General features: G+C 38.0%; 1 protein-coding gene across 4 annotated transcripts in view; it reads left to right on the forward strand.

Annotated features, from left to right (window-relative positions):
• Positions 1–17,767, forward strand: part of ZDHHC15 (zinc finger DHHC-type palmitoyltransferase 15) — a 99,285-nt gene that overhangs the window by 58,876 nt on the left and 22,642 nt on the right. For 2 of the 4 annotated variants that reach the window (XR_011565409.1, XM_070784973.1), the window contains exons 6-11: positions 30–62; positions 775–895; positions 5,681–5,813; positions 7,635–7,761; positions 9,927–10,030; positions 17,113–17,191. Coding sequence is in view for 3 of the 4 variants with exons in the window: in XM_070784973.1 (XP_070641074.1) it covers positions 30–62; positions 775–895; positions 5,681–5,813; positions 7,635–7,761; positions 9,927–10,030; positions 17,113–17,159 (565 nt within the window). In the remaining variant the exon portion in view is untranslated. The remainder of the gene's footprint in view (positions 1–29; positions 63–774; positions 896–5,680; positions 5,814–7,634; positions 7,762–9,926; positions 10,031–17,112; positions 17,192–17,767) is intronic. The other 2 variants (XM_070784971.1, XM_070784974.1) reach the window with 1 other exon arrangement.

A 17,767-nucleotide genomic window follows, 5' to 3' on the forward strand; every position in this document is an offset into this window, starting at 1 on the left:
TATCACACTGTATTTTGTTCCTTTTGTAGGTGTGTTTTAAAAATGGACCATCATTGCCCATGGTATGTCCTTTTCATTCATTTCTCTCATCTAATAGGGTCAAAGTTACTCAATATGCCTACTTTCCTAAGCATAGTTGTAAAATGCCTGTTTCTGCTACCATAATTCTTTGAACTTTGTATTTGTGTAGGTAACAGGGAAGGCATAACATTTTAAAGGAAGAATAAATATACGACCAATGGTGTGACAATGAATTCCTGGTGTCACAGAATTAATGGTGTCTTGTCCATTAGCTATAATAATGAAAGAGAGCACAGATAGTTCTCTTTGACATTACACAGTTCAGTTCTGTTTTTAGCATTTTGATGTTTGAAATACTCTAGATTGTTAATTTAAGCAATTCTTTTCCAAATTTTGTATGTCTGACCCCGAGAACCAGTATGAAACCACGATAAAGAGAATATACCATACTATAGTAAGTATAGTTGCTGAGATTCTAGTAGGTTTTCAGAATCCAAGATCCAGGTTTGCTTGGGTGTGTCAGGAACCTATTATATAGGTCAGGTGTTTCTGTGTCTATAAATAAAAGGAAAAACAAGTGAGACATGAACTTATTTTTCCAATCTGTTCCTATTAAGGGACTTCAATTTCTGTTTTCTGTACAGCAGAAAATGAAGCAGCAGGGGTAACATATTTCACTGTCTCTCAGTGTGTTCTAAATCAATGGATCCTGATTTCAAATGTTTTTCTTTTTTTTTTTTTTCCCTTTTTTAGGGTTAATAACTGCATTGGATTTTCCAACTATAAATTCTTCCTTCAGTTCTTAGCTTATTCTGTTCTCTATTGCCTGTACATTGCTACAACGGTCTTCAGCTATTTCATCAAATACTGGAGAGTAAGTTAAATAATCCCAAAGGGTCTCCCCTTCTGGTCCCCACCCCCAGAATAAATACACCTGCTCCAATCTGTCACCTTGTTCAAATTACTTTTTTTTTTTTTTAACATTTTTTAGTAGTTAGTACTGAATTAATCAGAAAGGAAGAAACAGTAAATGAGTCTCCCATGTTAAATATTCTGAGATTTAGGAGACTATTATTTAGATGTCAGTTAAACAATTTACTATTACATATGAGAACCTTGTTGGGCCTCCAGGAACCTAATCTCTTTACTCTTACTGATTCTTTACAATGTATTTATCTAATCAAGTTTTAAAAATCTACTTCTTACCAATTTTAGGTTTGAAAAATGTTGAAACTAATTCTAAGTCCCTAGTTTCCTGAGACAAAGGCTGACAAAGTACTCCTTCATTCCCAGAAAATACTTTCTAATTCCCTGTTCAAAGGAGATTTAATTCCTATTGGATTCCTATTCCTATAGGAAAGGAAAAGGAAAGGAAAGGAAAGTCGCTCAGTTGTGTCCGACTCTTTGTGACCCTATGGACTGTAGCCTACCAGGCTCTTCCCTCCATGAGATTCTCCAGGCAAGAGTACTGGAGTGGGTTGCCATTTCCTTCTCCAGGGGATCTTCCCAACCCAGGGATCGAACCTGGGTCCCCCACATTCCAGGCAGATGCTTTAACATCTGAGCCACCAGGGAAGCCCTATTCCTTTTGGAAAGATTCATTAACTCATCTTCACAAAAGACCAAATGAAAAGGAAGAAATAAGTGAGACATGAACTTATTTTTCCAGTTTCTCCCTATTAAGGAACTTATTTGAACTTTGACAAACTCTGGGTTGGCTTTTAGGATAACTGAGTTCTCATACTGGCTCTGCTACCTGCTTCACTGGCTCTTTGTCAAGATCAAATGAAACAGATGTTGAAAGTACTTTACCTTTCAAAACATTATTCCAATAATTATAATGAAATATTTTTTAAAAAATCCTTTCACCTTTCTTCTGCTTGAAGATATCAGTTATATTGCATCTATTCCCAAAAGAATTGAAGGCAAATTTTCAGTTCATATATGTTTACAGGATCTGGCAGCAGTATAGTAAAATATATATTTTTTTAATTTCATGCCAAAGAACCCCAGAATATATGTATTTCCCACAACTACAATTATTAAGAAATAACCTTACATGATGAGGGCTTTCCAGAATGAACTGGTATAGCAAAAAAAGTTGTGGGCAGAGCTACTAGTTATTACTTTAGGAGTTGAACAAGAGCCTGTATAACAGGAATATCTCACCTCAAGCAGAACCTCAAGCAGAGAGGTAAAGCAAGTGACTAGAATCTAGGTTATTAAAAACTGGAGAAAAAAGGAGAAAGACAAGGCAGTAAGAACCTAAATAGCTGAGAATATATAAATTATTAATTAGTACTTTCATCTGTACTAGTGTAGAAAATTACAGAGGTATGGACTTTCCATTCTCCCCTCAGCTTGCTTAATCAATTCCCATATCTAATAACTTTAAGAATCAATAATTATATAATGCATATCAAAATCTTCAACTCAGGGATACAAAAGTATAAGCAGAAGTGAAGTTTTCTCACAAATTTTCCCAAAATACAAAATGCTTCATCATCCTTGTGTCTCTTTGGCTACTTTCCACATCACAGGATCTCTTATCTATTGCCCAGGTTTCCATTGCCTGTTTGGCATTCTCTTCACATACTGAACTACTACCTTGACCATAAAGAAAATCTCCTGCATCCAATTCAGCAGGGAAAGTATCAGCCTTGGTCTTCACTACAGACTTTACTTGGTCCTTGATACAGTAAGCTACTGTTAAAGAACTAGTTGTATTTCATACATTTGCCTTGGGCCCTCCTACCTAGCCAGTAATCAAATACCATAATGCTAGCCCAGTGCAGTATGCTTCTTTTACTCTTAAAAGATAATATCTGGATATGAATTAATCTTCAGAAATGTACCAGTATTCACAAGCACTATCAGAGGTAAACATAGCCTTCTCCTTTTCCTATTCCTTCATTTTCTCTCTCTGCAATAGACTAGTTCATACTGACAGATGAGAGGCAAGGAAACATGCCCTGGTTTGCCTTCATCATGTAAAGGGCATTGACAGTTCAGAGAAATGCTTCTTTGCAGCCTCTCTAGCCAGAGAGCACTTTGGTGTGGTTTAAAGATGGCTTTCTCAGTTTAAATTGAGTCTTCCCCTAAAATGAAAAGTAAATGGTGCCATGTATTTTAAAAACCATGTATCAAGGAGATTAGCTGTGTTCCTAAGAACAGCAACCTCCATTTGTATGGTACTTTACCATTTTCAAAGCACTTTCATATCTATTATCTCATCTTATCCTCACCACAACCTTGTGAAGTAGGTAGAAGGAAGTATTAGTCTCATTTAAATATTATAAACTGAGGGTCATAGTAGCTAAGTGACTTGTTCAGGATCACCCAGCTTCTAAGTTTCAAAGTGAGAACTTGAACTGACTCTCAGCCCAGTAATCTTAAACACTGTACCATGTCTTATTGCCCATTGCGGTCCTGCTATAAAGAAGTTCTACCTCCTTTGGAATACATAATTCAGAAAACCATCAGATTGTGGTTCTCCTCTCAATGATAACTTAAAGAGTAGCTACTTTGATAGGAAATTGATATTTGCTTTATGAAAAAGTAATAATATACACCTCTCACATGGGGCCAAGAATCTCCTCATAGAGACTAAGAATTCTTTTAGAACTGAGATGATACTATTATTCTACCTGTATTCCCCTGAACTGCTTCTAGTGGTTACTGCTTTGAGTAATTTAGCTTGGTTATCTCCTGAGAAGGTAATTTTGAATATAGGGTCACTTTCTTCTAACAAAAAAACTAAATATCTAAGGAGTTTATCAAAGGACAACACAATAGATATGCTTTGGCGGACAGAAGAGATTTCTGTAGGAGCAATTCAGGGAGGAAAGACTTTCAGCTCAGCTACTCAGAGTGTAAACTGACTTTATATCAGTCCCTGCTACCCAGCCATTTGCTATTGTCCATTTAAACATGAAAGATAAGTAAAATAAATGTGAGCTTTAAAATATAAAAAAGTAGACATTTTGAAAACAAAAGTCCAGCCAGTCAAAAACCACTGCAGATTCTTTCCTATAAATTTGAAATGAATGAAAGAAAAATCGATTGAACTCAATTTGAGTGGTTAAGCCAAATTTTTTAGAGGGATCATTTCAAAAGGGAGCTTCACATAAAAGTTCCTGAAGGTCAAAGTCCTTGGTGTTGCTATATCCTGGAGTACTCTTCCCCCAGGCAAATTTCACCTAGACCACCCCTCAGCTGAAAGCATCTGACTAGTTTACTTCCTCTTATCTTCATCCTTCAAACACATAATCTCTAGAAGACTCCTAATATTTCCTTACACCAAAATAAATATATGTATGTGTATATATATATATCTTCATATCTTCAAAAAGAAGAAAAAAACTGTAATATCTGAATTTGCCAACTGTTTCTAAGCCTTAATTTTCTCTTTCCAAACTGTAGTAGAACTAGATCCTAATATCAACATCGACTTTAACCAAGAATCACCTTTATTACTCAAGAGCATTTGGAAGTATTTCAAAGCAATTCATCATACCAAAACAATGATCAGCACAGGAAAGGGGGAAATAATGAAAAGTCATTCTCCCAATTGCTTACTCCAAAATTGAAAATGTTTTCTAAGGTTCTCTTTAGAAGACAAAATGTTACATTCTGTGCATGCTATAGAACTTTAGAACATTCATTCTAGTACGCTGCTGCTGCTAAGTCACTTCAGTTGTGTCTGACTCTGTGAGACCCCACCCAGGCTCCCCCATCCCTGGGATTCTCCAGGCAAGAGAATCCACGGAGAACCCAATCCACGGAGTGGGTTGCCATTTCCTTCTCCAATGCATGAAAGTGAAAAGTGAAAATGAAGTCTCTCAGTCGTGTCCAACAACCCTCAGCGACCCCATGGACTAAAGCCTTCCAGGCTCCTCCATCCGTGGGATTTTCCAGGCAAGAGGGGCTACATTAAAAAAAAAAAAAAAACTGTTGCCATATGGAAAATAAGATGTCTCAACTAACTATGAAAATCTTTAGCTACCTACTTCTACAATTGCCTGTCAAATCTTGCTTGATTTTACTGTCTAAACAGCTGTTTCATAGGATGTAACATACCAGCACATTCAGCTATTAAGAAAACACATAAAATTTGCAGTAGTTTTAACATCAGGTCATGACTTACAGGTAGAACATTTAAAAATACTACCTATGTATTTTAACTTCATACATATATCACTATGACATTTTCAACATACATACATCCAAAGAAACATGACATATAAAGTATTCCAGAGTAAGCCACCTTGAGGCAAGAGGATGAACCATATGATATAACCTCAAGATCACCTCTAGCCAATCACTCATAATTTACAAAATAAATGGAGTACAAGCTTTAAGAAACTGCATACTAATTATGTCCTGAGCATACTCTTTTATAACATTACTCTTTTCTAACTGACACATTATATACTCTATTTTACACTGAACTGCACTTAAGCAAAGATCCATTTAGGCTGTATAGGCCAAAAGCATATCCATAATGTGGAATGGTCATCCACAGAAAGAACTGTTTTGTAAAAATTATACAAAATATATTTTTAATTATATATATATGGAAAAGTACTAACCAATACAGGAAAACTACTGAAACCTTACAACTTTAATCTTTTGTTTCTGTTTACTATTTCTTTTCTAGGGGGAATTGCCTGGTGTTCGCTCTAAGTTCCATGTCCTTTTTCTCCTCTTTGTGGCCTGCATGTTTTTTGTCAGCCTTGTGATTCTCTTTGGTTACCATTGTTGGCTTGTCAGCAGAAACAAAACCACCTTAGGTAAGATTGGATATTAAGACTAGAAAAAAAAAAATGAATATATATCCCTGTGACCAGTGGATTGTTCCCAAGAAAGAGAAAAACTTTGAATGAAGCATTTCAGCTGCAATGACATTTCTTTGCCTCCAAACAGAGACAGATGTAAACACAGAAAGCCGTAGTAAATGAAACTTACAGACTAAAGAGAGCATTAGTGAATAAAACCTCACATAAAAAGTGACCATTGATTTTTATAGTTCATACTGGGTAATAGCTGGAGAAGGAAATGGCAACCTACTCCAGTATTCTTGCCTTGAGAATCCTATGAACAGAGAAGCCTGGCAGGCTACAATCCATGGGGTCACAAAGAGTCAGACACGACTGAGCGACTAACACACACACACTGGCTAATAAAGTGTAGTCGCTCAGTACTGTCGGATCTTTGCGACCCTATGGACTGTAGCCTATCAGGCTCCTCCGTCCATGGGATTTTCCAGGCCAAGAGTACTGGAGTGAGTTGCCATTTCCTTCCCCAGGTAGCTCCCTAGATTTGCAGCATAAAAATTTCTGAAAGGTGTTCACATAAGGGAGTGCAGGAAAGAATCAGCACAGAAGGGAACATCAGAAGGCAGAGGTCAAAGTCAACAAAGATAGAAAAATCTTATTGAGCACTTCTAAAAATGTTCTCCTGAGATAGAATCCAAACCAACAAATCATTGAATATCTACAGTTATCAAGGACCTGTGTAGGGACTGTGGGAATGAGATAAACACATTGAACAAGTAAGTCTATAGAAAATGAGCACAAGAAATGAAAAATTTTCCATTACACTATACTCTGGGCTGTTATTTGTAGAACTGTATTTCTGATGGATCCAGTACAACAGTTGTTTTCATGGTGAAACAAATATTTATACTGTATACAAATCAGTGCATGAGAGTTAAGGAGAAATTGTCTATATGTTGAATGTTTAGCCAAGGTAAATTTGAGGAAAATATAGTGTGAAAGCCACTATGTTTTTGGAATTTATTTGCTAATAATTATGACAGCTAAGAAGTATTTGCACTTATTTTCTAAACCAAATATATATGAAGCACTTAGTTGCTAGGGTGGTAGATTAGCACATTTGGTTTAAAGATTAGGCACAATATAGAAAAGTACTAAAAGCTTCATGATAACAGAATCTGAAAAAAGAACAAAAAGGAAATGGCTAGATGCAGCCAGAATCCAACAGTGAAAATGTTTGCTTAATGGGATAAATGTGTATCTAAAAATAATGTGGACTAACATGGTCCAATTTCTATAGTCATTGAGGTGATTATAGTTCACTCATTGATTTTTTTTCTGGAGTAAAACTCAGTTTCTTACATTGCACGCTTCAGTGTGAACATCTTCATTTCTGAAATGTTTCAAAACCAAATCAATGTCATTACTGTCTCTTTATGTGTCATTATTTTGGCACCAGCTCTAAATATAGAGACCATTTGGCTGTTATTACAATTTAGATTCAAATAAAGCACTCAGATTTGGTCTTTCACTCCTTACATGCAGTACAAAATACATACTATTTCCATTACCGTTCATTGATTTCTATCATCCTGTTTCTTCTGCCTTAAAAAAAAAAAGAGTGCCAATTCTTTGCATTTAATAAAAACTTGCTTTGTAGTAAAGCAATTATGCTAGTTTTTACTAAATTATTTAGCAATAACTAAGAATGAGGGGCCTGTGGTACCACAGCAGAAAGACACCATAGAAACAAGTCACGTTCATGGAGAGCTGTAAAATTATAATAGTCCTGATTATTGCTCTCTTCTTTTCTTCAATTTCTCTGCCCTTCCATAGAGGCCTTCTGTACTCCAGTGTTTATGAGCGGCCCAGAGAAAAATGGGTTCAACCTTGGCTTCGTCAAAAATATCCAGCAAGTGTTTGGAGATAATAAGAAGTTCTGGTTGATACCTATTGGGTCTAGGTAGGTAATTATTACCAGTGAAAGAAGTTGATGTGGGACCATGACTTGAAGTGGCAATCTAATTTTGACTGTATTATGCAGCAGATATCTGTTCAATTATGCAGCAGATATCTGTTCAATGTAAAACTCTATTTCCCGAGTTTTTTATTACTAGGTTAGTGAAAGTGAAAGTCGCTCAGTCATGTCTGACTCTTTGCAAGAGTCAATCCATGGAATTCTCCAGGCCAGAATACTGGAGTGGGTAGCCATTCCCTTCTCCAGGGGATCTTCCCAACCCAGAAATCGAACCCAGGTCTCCCACATTGCAGGTGGATTCTTTACCAGCTGAGCCACCGGGGAAGATAAATCAGGAGGTGAGGGTGTGATAAAATAAGCATTCTTATGCTTTGTTTGTGGCAGTGTAAGCTGGTACAAGTCATTTATAAGTGAATTTTGTAAACAACCGATTTTTTCTATATATATTTGTATGTATTTTTAATCACAGTATACATACTATTTTGAATTTTACATTTTTCACTTAAAATACAGTGAACATTTCCCCTTATTGTGACATAGTCTTTATAACCATTACCTTTGACTATATCATATTCCATCCAGTGGGAAAAATATATATGTGTATATAAATATATATATATATAGATATATATCCCATGGACAGAGGAGCCTGGTGGGGTACAGTCAATGGGATCGCAAAGAGTTGGACATAACTGAGTGACTAAAGACAGCAAACTATATACATATTTCCCATATTGTTAGATGTTTAGGTTGTTACCTAATTATTGGCTGGAAATAATAGCATAATGGACATTTTTGTGTCTAGTTTATCTCTAGCTTTAGCAAAATTCCCAGAAATGGAATTAGTAGAACAATAGACATGGAATTCTTATGTTTTTTTATATATACAAATATAAAGAGAAAAGAAACAACAGAGGGAAAATATACCCCCAAATGCTTTTAGTGCTATGTGTAATATAGTCTTAGAAATTATTTCTCTTGTCTTCACTTTTCATAGTTTTGGATTAAAATTTTTAATTTAAGTAAGAACAAACAAAGATTGATTTAGAGACTGTAGGTAATTCTTATAATTTCAGCAAGAATGAAGGGAAACCAATAAAGGAGAGATGAGCTTGTGTCCTCTGAGTGACTTCATGTACCAGATTAAACTACCATCAACAAACTAGCTCTGGTGCAAAGCTTATAGCCTTCTTTCAGTCCCCTTTTAGATCCATTCTTCAGACATCCATTTGTTAATTTATTTGAGGAAACTTTGCTGGCAAATGAGAAAAAATTCTCATGAAGAGAATTGCCCTAATAGTTCCTCTATACCAGTTAATATTTTACAGGTTCATTTATTTAAGAGCTGTGGTATATCCTACTGCCCTGGCTATAATCACAAGATAAAACTGTGTTACTGCATTATGTTGATTAATAACTATTACCAGCAATTATTTACACCCCACTCACACATATACATACACAAACACACACACAATCACTCCACCAAAGGGAAGTTTCAATGAGTCTCCTTTGAAATAAAGAACAAGAGCAAAAATCAAAGCCCACTCACCTATAATCAGTGTAGTTACATCCTCTGTAGGGAACTATCAGTTCTGAGGTAGGATAATAGGCCCCCAGAATCTGCACTCTAAGAAATGCCTCACTCTGGTGCTTTCTCCCCAGCCCTTAATAACTTTTCTGTCATACAAGTGAAATAACAGAGCATTCAGACATCATTATTATTTATCACCAATTAACAGCAGCTTATCTCCAGTGAATTCAGTGACTCTGAATCTGCTAATTTTTCTTGAAAATTTAGAGCCAAAGCAATAATATAATGGGGTATAAATTGGAATCATCATTAAATTATATTTATGAAACTTGCTATATGTGCATTTTGCTATACTGGGCATTGTGAGAAGCAAGTTAAAAAGCTGCTTAAAAACAAAAACAGTCAACATGATTCAGACAAACAAATGAGATATAGAAATTGAGAGCAATAGAGTAACTAAATGATGCTATTATAAGAGCCTATTCCAGTTTGACTTTAGCCAATAAGCTAAAGGGTTTAAATATTTCTAAGAACCTCCCTCCTACTTCTAATAGGGATATTACCTTCATAAAATAGTCTAGGCTGCAAGATCTCACTGCCTTCATTTTCCCACCAGCCCTGGTGATGGACACTCCTTCCCTATGAGGTCTATGAATGAATCGCAGAACCCATTGCTAGCAAATGAAGAGCCCTGGGAAGAAAATGAGGATGACAACCGAGGTAAGTAGGTTGAGAAGGAAGTCTTTTCTCCACTCAGCAGACTAATAAAGGCTATGTTAACACAACTAATGTAGTGTAGTGGGAATATAGTGTACAGAAAGATTATGCAAGCATGTCAACCTCATAAGTGCCGTTTGGATGGAGAAAGGCAAGTATAGCCAGATTTGTTTAGCAAATATAGGTGGCTTAGGTAAGATTAGATGAAAGCTTGAAAGGTTTCTTGCCAGTTTGTGATATTATAACTTATAACCAATCAGATAGATCAGGAAACATAATAAGCATGTTTGTGAACAATTCTGCCAGTATAACTTGTAGTGCTTTTCTTGAATTGATGCAATCATTGGGCAAAAACTCTACCCTGGTTCATGCACATTGGTTAAATTTTCTTTAAAATCTCATTCCCATTCTGCTTTAGAATTTTCTAATGCATGAAAAAATAAATGATAGTATATATGAGCAAGGCTACACATCCATGTAGTATACTTTTCTAAAAGGCAGCCCTTAAAGGAAAAATAAACAGAACTTTGCCCTCCACATTTCTCCCATCAGATTGCTGAGTCATCTTGAGATTTTTTGAAGAGCTAAAAGTTAAGTTCTCATGTCATGTATTCCATTGCCACCTGTTCTTTGTCTCCATGTGATATTATGCTTACTTCTGTGCCTCCAACATTTCTTTATATTGTTAGTACCAGGCTGGTCCCAATAATGTAGTAACTGACAGAAATTTTGAGTGGGAACTTGCAGTAGTTATCACAGACTGTACCTGGAATGAATACAGCTGAATAAGGACCTGAAAAGGCTTGAGGTGGGGAGAAGAGGTGGGAAACAAGCCTATCTAAATGTTTCCCCAGTTAGATATCTAGTTATTTCTCTACCAGAAGTCCAGTTTTAGAATAAGGCATTGTCACTAAGACTAAGTAAGACAAAATGGTGCCAAATCTATAGATAGAAAAGGAAGGAGCTCGTACCCAGTCCAAAGAACTTATTAACACAAGCAACTCCTTTTACCTCCCCCTGCTGACTCTGATTCTTTTCCCTTGTAGGTTATTACAAAATACTGAGTATAGTACCCTGTGCTGTACAGTAGGTAGATGCCAGCCTTATTTTGGAGATGGCAATGGCACCCCACTCCAGTACTCTTGCCTGGAAAATCCCATGGACGGAGGAGCCTGGTAGGCTGCAGTCCATGGGGTTGCTAAGAGTTGGACACGACTGAGCAATTTCACTTTCACTTTTCACTTTCATGCATTGGAGAAGGACATGGCAACCCACTCCAGTGTTCTTGCCTGGAGAATCCCAGGGACCAGGGATCCTGGTGGGCTGCCATCTATGGGGTCGCACAGACTTGGACACAACTGAAGCGACTTAGCAGCAGCAGCAGCAGCCTTATTTTAGTACAGCAACATATGAGGTAAAGAAACACCTTTATGAAGTCAAGAGATTAAAGAGATTTCTCTGATGAGATTAATGTATCTACATGCATAGAAAAAAATCTGCAAATGAAAAGTGACAGATCAATGTATTGTTCTGAGAAGATTTTCTGTGGTTCTTATGACTTTTTATTAATTTTAACAATATAAATAATTCATAAACATATGAATGATTGAAGTAATAAAACATATATAGAATAAAATCCCATTTGACTACCACAGCAAATTCTGACCATTTCATCACTTATTACCTTAATTTTTCATCTTTTGTAATTTAATTTTTATTTTATATTGGAGTATAGCTAATTTATGACTTCCCTCATAGCTCAGTCAGTAAAGAATCTGCCTGCAATGCAGGAGACCCAGGATCGATTCCTGGGTCAGGAAGATCCCCTGGAGAAGGAAATGGCAACCCACTCCAGTATTCTTGCCTGGAATATCCCATGGACAGAGGAGCCTGGTGGGCTACAGTCCATGGGGTCACAAGAATCAGACATGACTTAGCAACTAAACCACCACCACCATAGCTAATTTACAGTGTTGTGTTACTTTCAGGTATACAGCAAAGTGATTCAGTTATACAAATAGCATACATCAATTCTTTTTCAGATTCTTTTCCCATATGGGTTATTACAGAATATTGAATAGAGTTCCCTGTGCTATATAGTAGTTCCTCACTACTAATCTATTTTTTTTAACTGGTATGCTTATTTTATTTTTATTATTTTTTAATATAAATTTATTTATTTTAATTGGAGGTTAATTACTTTACAATATTGTATTGGTTTTGCCATACATCAACATGAATCCGCCACAGGTATACACGTGTTCCCAATCCTGAACCCCCCTCCCTCCTCCCTCCCCATACCATCCCTCTGGGTTGTCCCAGTGCACCAGCCCCAAGCATCCTGTATCATGCATCAAACCTGGACTGGCGATTCGTTTCATATATGATATTATACATGTTTCAGTGCCATTCTGGAATTCCATTGCCTCCACTAGCTTTGTTCTTAGTGATACTTCCTAAGGCCCACTACTTCACATTCCAGGATATCTGGCTCTAGGTGAGTGGTCACACCATCATGGTTATCTGGGTCATGAAAATCTTTTTAATGTAGTTCTTCTGTGTATTTTTACTTCTTCTTAATATCTTCTGCTTCTGTTAGGTCCATACCATTTCTGTACCTTTTTGTGCACATCTTTGCGTGAAATGTTCCCTTGGTATCTCTAATTTTCTAGAAGAGATCTCTAGTCTTTCCCATTCTATTGTTTTCCTCTATTTCTTTGCATTGATCACTTAGGAAGGCTTTCTTATCTCTCCTTGCTATTCTTTGGAATTCTGCATTCAAATGGGTATATCTTTCCTTTCCTGCTTTGCCTTTCACTTCTCTTCTTTTCTCAGCTATTTGTAAGGCCTTCTCAGACAACCATTTTGCCTTTTATCGTTTCTTTTTATTGGGGATGGTCTTGATCACTGCCTCCTGTACAATGTCATGAACCTCTGTCCAAAGTTCTTCAGGCACTCCGTCTATCAAATCAAATCCCTTGAATCTATTTGTCACTTCCACTGTATAATCATAAGGGATTTTATTTAGGTCATAACTGAATGGTCTAGTGGTTTTTCCTACTTTCTTCAATTTAAGTCTGAATTTTTCAATAAGGACTTCATGATCTGAGCCACAGTCAGCTCCCAGTCTTGTTTTTGCTGACTGTATAGAACTTCTCCATCTTTGGCTGCAAAGAATAAAATCAATCTGATTTTGCTATTGACCATCTGATTATGCCCATGTGTAGAGTCTTCTCTTGTGTTGTTGGAAGAGGGTGTTTGCTATGACCAGTGCATTCTCTTGGCAAAACTCTGTTAGCTTTTGCCCTCCTTCATTTTGTACTCTAAGGCCAAACTTGCCTGTTACTCCAGGTATCTCTTGACTTCCTACTTTTGCATTCCAGTCCCCTATGATGAAAAGGACATCTTTGGTGTTAATTTTAGAAGGTCTTGTAGGTCTTCATAGAACTGTTCAACTTCAGCTTTTTCAGCATTAGTGGTTGGGGCATAGACTTGGATTACCATGATATCGAATGGTTTGCCTTGGAAATGAACACAGATCATTCAGTTGTTTTTGAGACTGCATCCAAGTATTGCATTTCAGACTCTTTTATTGACTATGAGGATTACTCCATTTCTTCTAACGGATTCTTGCCCACAGTAGTAGATATAATGGTCATCTGAATTAAACTCACTCATTCCAGTACACTTTAGTTCATTGATTCCTAAAATGTCGATGTCACTCTTGCCATCTGCTATTTGACCACTTCCAATTTGCCTTGATTCATGGATCTAACATTCCAGGTTCCTATGCAATATTGCTCTTTATAGCATCAGACTTTACTTCCATCACCAGTCACATCCGCAACTGGGCATTGTTTTCGCTTTGGTTCTGTCTCTTCATTATTTCTGGAGTTATTTCTCCACTCTTCTCCAGTAGCGTATTGGGTGTCTACCGACCTGGGGAGTTCATCTTTCAGTGTCATATCTTTTTGCCTTTTCATACTGTTCATGGGGTTCTCAAGACAAGAATACTGAAGTGGCTTGCCATTCCCTTCTCCAGTGGACCACGTTTTGTCAGAACTCTCCACTATGACCCATCCATCTTGAGTGGCCCTACATGACATGGCTCATAGTTTCATTGAGTTAGACAAGGCTGTGGTCCATGTGATCAGTTTGATTAGTTTTCTTTGATTGTGATTTTTATCCTGTCTTCCCTCTGATAAGGATAAGAGTTTTATGGAAGCTTCCTGATGGGAGAGATTGACAGTGGAAGAAACTGGGGCTTTTTCATGGGTGGGTCCATTCTCAGTAAATCTTTAATCAAATTTTCTGTTGAAGGGTGGGACTGTCTTCCCTCCCTGTTGTTTGACCTGAGACCAAACTATTAGGGGTAATGAAGATAATGGTGACCTCCTTTAAAAGGTCCTGTTCATGCACTGTTTTATTCAGTGCCCCTGACCCTGCAGCAGCACACTTTTGACCCACACGTCTACCGGAGACTCCTGGACACTCATAGGCAAGTCTGGGCCAGTCTCTTGTGGGGGTCACTGCTCCTTTCTCCTGGGTCCTGGTATGCACAAGGTTTTGTTTGTGCCCTCCAAGAGTCTGTTTCCCCAGTCCTGTGTAAGTTCTGTAATCAAATCCCACTGGCCTACAAGGTCAAATTCCTGGGGGTTCTCATTCCCTTTGCCAGATCCCCAGGTTGGGAAATCTCTTGTGGATCCTAGAACTTTCTTAACAATACAAGAATTTCTTTGGTATCATTGTTCTGCAGTTTGTGGGTTGTCTGCTCAGTGGCTCTATGGTGGGGTTAATGGCGAACTCCTCCAAGATGGCTTATGCCACAGGCTGTGTGACTCAGGTCTACTGCACCCAGAGCCCGTGCCCCTGCAGCAGGCCACTGCTGACCCACGCCTCCACAGTAGACAGTCAAACACTCAAAGGCAGGTCTGGCTCAGTCTCTGTGGGGTCTCTGAGTCCTGGTGCACAAAAGGTTTTGTTTGAGCCTACTGAGCATCTCTGGAAGGTATTGAGTTTGATTCTAAACATGATTTCGCCCCTCCTACAGTCTTGCTTGGGTTTCTCCTTTGCCCTTGGATGTGGGGTTTCAGTTTTTGATGAGATCCAACATTCTCCTGTCAATGGTTGTTCAGCAGCAAGTTGCAACTTTGGAGTTCTCACAGGAGAAGATGAGTGCATGTCCTTCTATTCCACCATCTTGCTCCATAAGTTGGCTCCAGAGATCAAATTGCCAACATCAGTTGGATCATAGAAAAAGCAAGAGAATTCCAGAAAAACATCTACTTCTGCTTTATTGACTATGCCAAAGCCTTTGACTGTGTGGATCACAATGAACTGTGTAAAATTCTTAAAGAGATGGTGATACCAGACCACCTTACCTGCCTCCTGAGACATCTGTATGCAGGTCAAGAAGCAACAGTTAAAACTGGACAGGGAACAACAGACTGGTTCCAAATTGAGAAAGGAGTACTTCAGGGTTGTATATTGTCACCCTGCTTATTTAACTTATAAGCAGAGTACATCATGTGAAATTCTGGGCTGGATGAAGCACAAGTTGGAATCAAGATTGCCAGAAGAAATATCAATAACCTCAGATATGCAGATGATACCACCTGTATGGCACAAAGCAAAGAGCAACTAAAGAGATCTTGATGAAAATGAAAGAGGAGAGTGGAAAAGTTGGCTTAAAACTCAACATTCAGAAAACCAAGATCATGGCATCTGGTCTCATCACTTCACGTCAAATAGATGGGGAAACAATGGAAACAGTGACAGACTTTATTTTCTTAGGCTCAAAAATCACTGCAGATGGTGACTGCAGCCATGAAATTTAAAGATGCTTGCTCCTCTGAAGTAAAGTTATGACCAACCTAGGCAGCATATTAAAAAGCAGAGACATTACTTTGCTGACAAAGGTCTGTTTATCAAAGTTATAGTTCTTCCAGTAGTCATGTATGGATGTGAGAGTTGGACTACAAAGAAAGCTGAGTGCTGAAGAATTGCTGCTTTTGAACAGTGGTGTTGGAGAAGACTCTTGAGAGTCCCTTGGACTGCAAGGAAATCCAACCGGTCAATCCTAAAGGAAATCAGTCCTGAATATTCATTGGATGCTGAAGCAAAGCTCCAATACTCTGGCCACCTGACACGAAGAACTGACTCATTGGAAAAGACCCTGATGCTGGGAAAGATTGAGGGTAGGAGGAGAAGGGGACGACGGAGGATGAAATGGTTGGATGGCATCACCAACTCGATGAACATGAGTTTGAGCAAGCTCTGGGAGTTGGTGATGGACAGGGAAGCCTGGCGTGCTGCAGTCCATGGGGTGGCGAAGAGTCAGACAGAACTGAGTGACTGAACTGAACTTGCTCCTCAATAGGCTGGGGATTGGAAACAAGAAATCTCTACTGTAAATAATGTTGCTTGTTGATTCCAAAGCTTCTTATGTTCGAGATATATCATTCCTTTTTAAAAACACACCAACACCTAAAGTGCTATAACAGCTATCTCAATTATGTCCAGTGGAATAACAAAACAGAGTAATTTTGTTAGTGAAAGTAAAGTGAAAGTGAAGTTGCTCAGTCGTGTCCGACTCTGTGCGAACTCCTGGACCATAGCCTACCAGGCTCCGCGGTCCATGGGATTTTCCAGGCAAGAATACTGGAGTGGGCTGCCATTTCCTTCTCCAGGGGATCTTCACAACCCAGGGATTGAACCCAGGTCTCCTGCATTGCAGACAGATGCTTTACCATCTGAGCCACCAGGGAAGCCTAAATATTCCATTAAAGCCAAATGATGTTAAGCTGTCATCACAGCTAGTTAAGTCAAATACTAGCCACTATTATAGATCAGATAATGCTGACAAATAAAATAATCTTAGTGCATAGTACAGCAGGCTTACTACTCTTTAAATGTGAATGCTTGGACTGGTTGCAAGCGCTTCAGTAGATAACACACCAGTCTTTAGATATTTGTAGATGTCTGCTGCCTCCAGGGATTGCCTGAGAAGGAAGTATGCCAATGAATGAATACCCAGCCGTACAAGAGAAAGGACATTTGTTTACCTTCACTTTTCAACCTTACAGATTATCCAGAAGGATCATCATCTCTTGCCGTGGAAACAGAAACATAGCAGCTTTTACATCTCCTGCATCTCTCAAACAGGTCAGTGTTCTGAGAAAAGCACATAGAGAAATAACTGGACTGCTAAGAAGCAGTCTGGGGAGCTGAACTAGAAAAGGAGTAAATTCTCACCAGGCAAACAAGATGTTAAATTATTCTATCTTTTATTATTAACATAAGCAGAAGTTCTATACATAAGTTCCCTGTGTAGTGTACTGAAAAAGATGCCCTTACTCCCTGCAAACTCACACTATTAACTTTGCCTAAAAGACCCCAGGGTATTCAGAAACAGTCAAACATCTCGTTTAGGTTTTTGCCTTCTTGTCCTGCTGCATTTCAGGTCTCTGAAATGAAAAAGATTACACATAGGTGTTTTTTTTTGCCTGACTCCATTATGTCAGTTAAAAACCTACTCTTACCCATAAACAAGCAAAAAGCACAATCCCTACGCTCCCACTCTCCCAAAATGCTATTAATTTGTTCATCAGTGGTAGGCAGCCTTACACATGGGATTCTCTTTGACCTAATGAAAAGCTAAACAGCCTTCCCTTTGCAACATTCACAGGTAAGTAAACTCAATGTAATTTAGTATCAAAGGAAAATTTTTAGTAAAAAAAA

This window comes from Bos indicus, chromosome X (genome assembly GCF_029378745.1).
Source record: "Bos indicus isolate NIAB-ARS_2022 breed Sahiwal x Tharparkar chromosome X, NIAB-ARS_B.indTharparkar_mat_pri_1.0, whole genome shotgun sequence".
Classification (NCBI taxonomy): Eukaryota; Metazoa; Chordata; class Mammalia; order Artiodactyla; family Bovidae; genus Bos; species Bos indicus.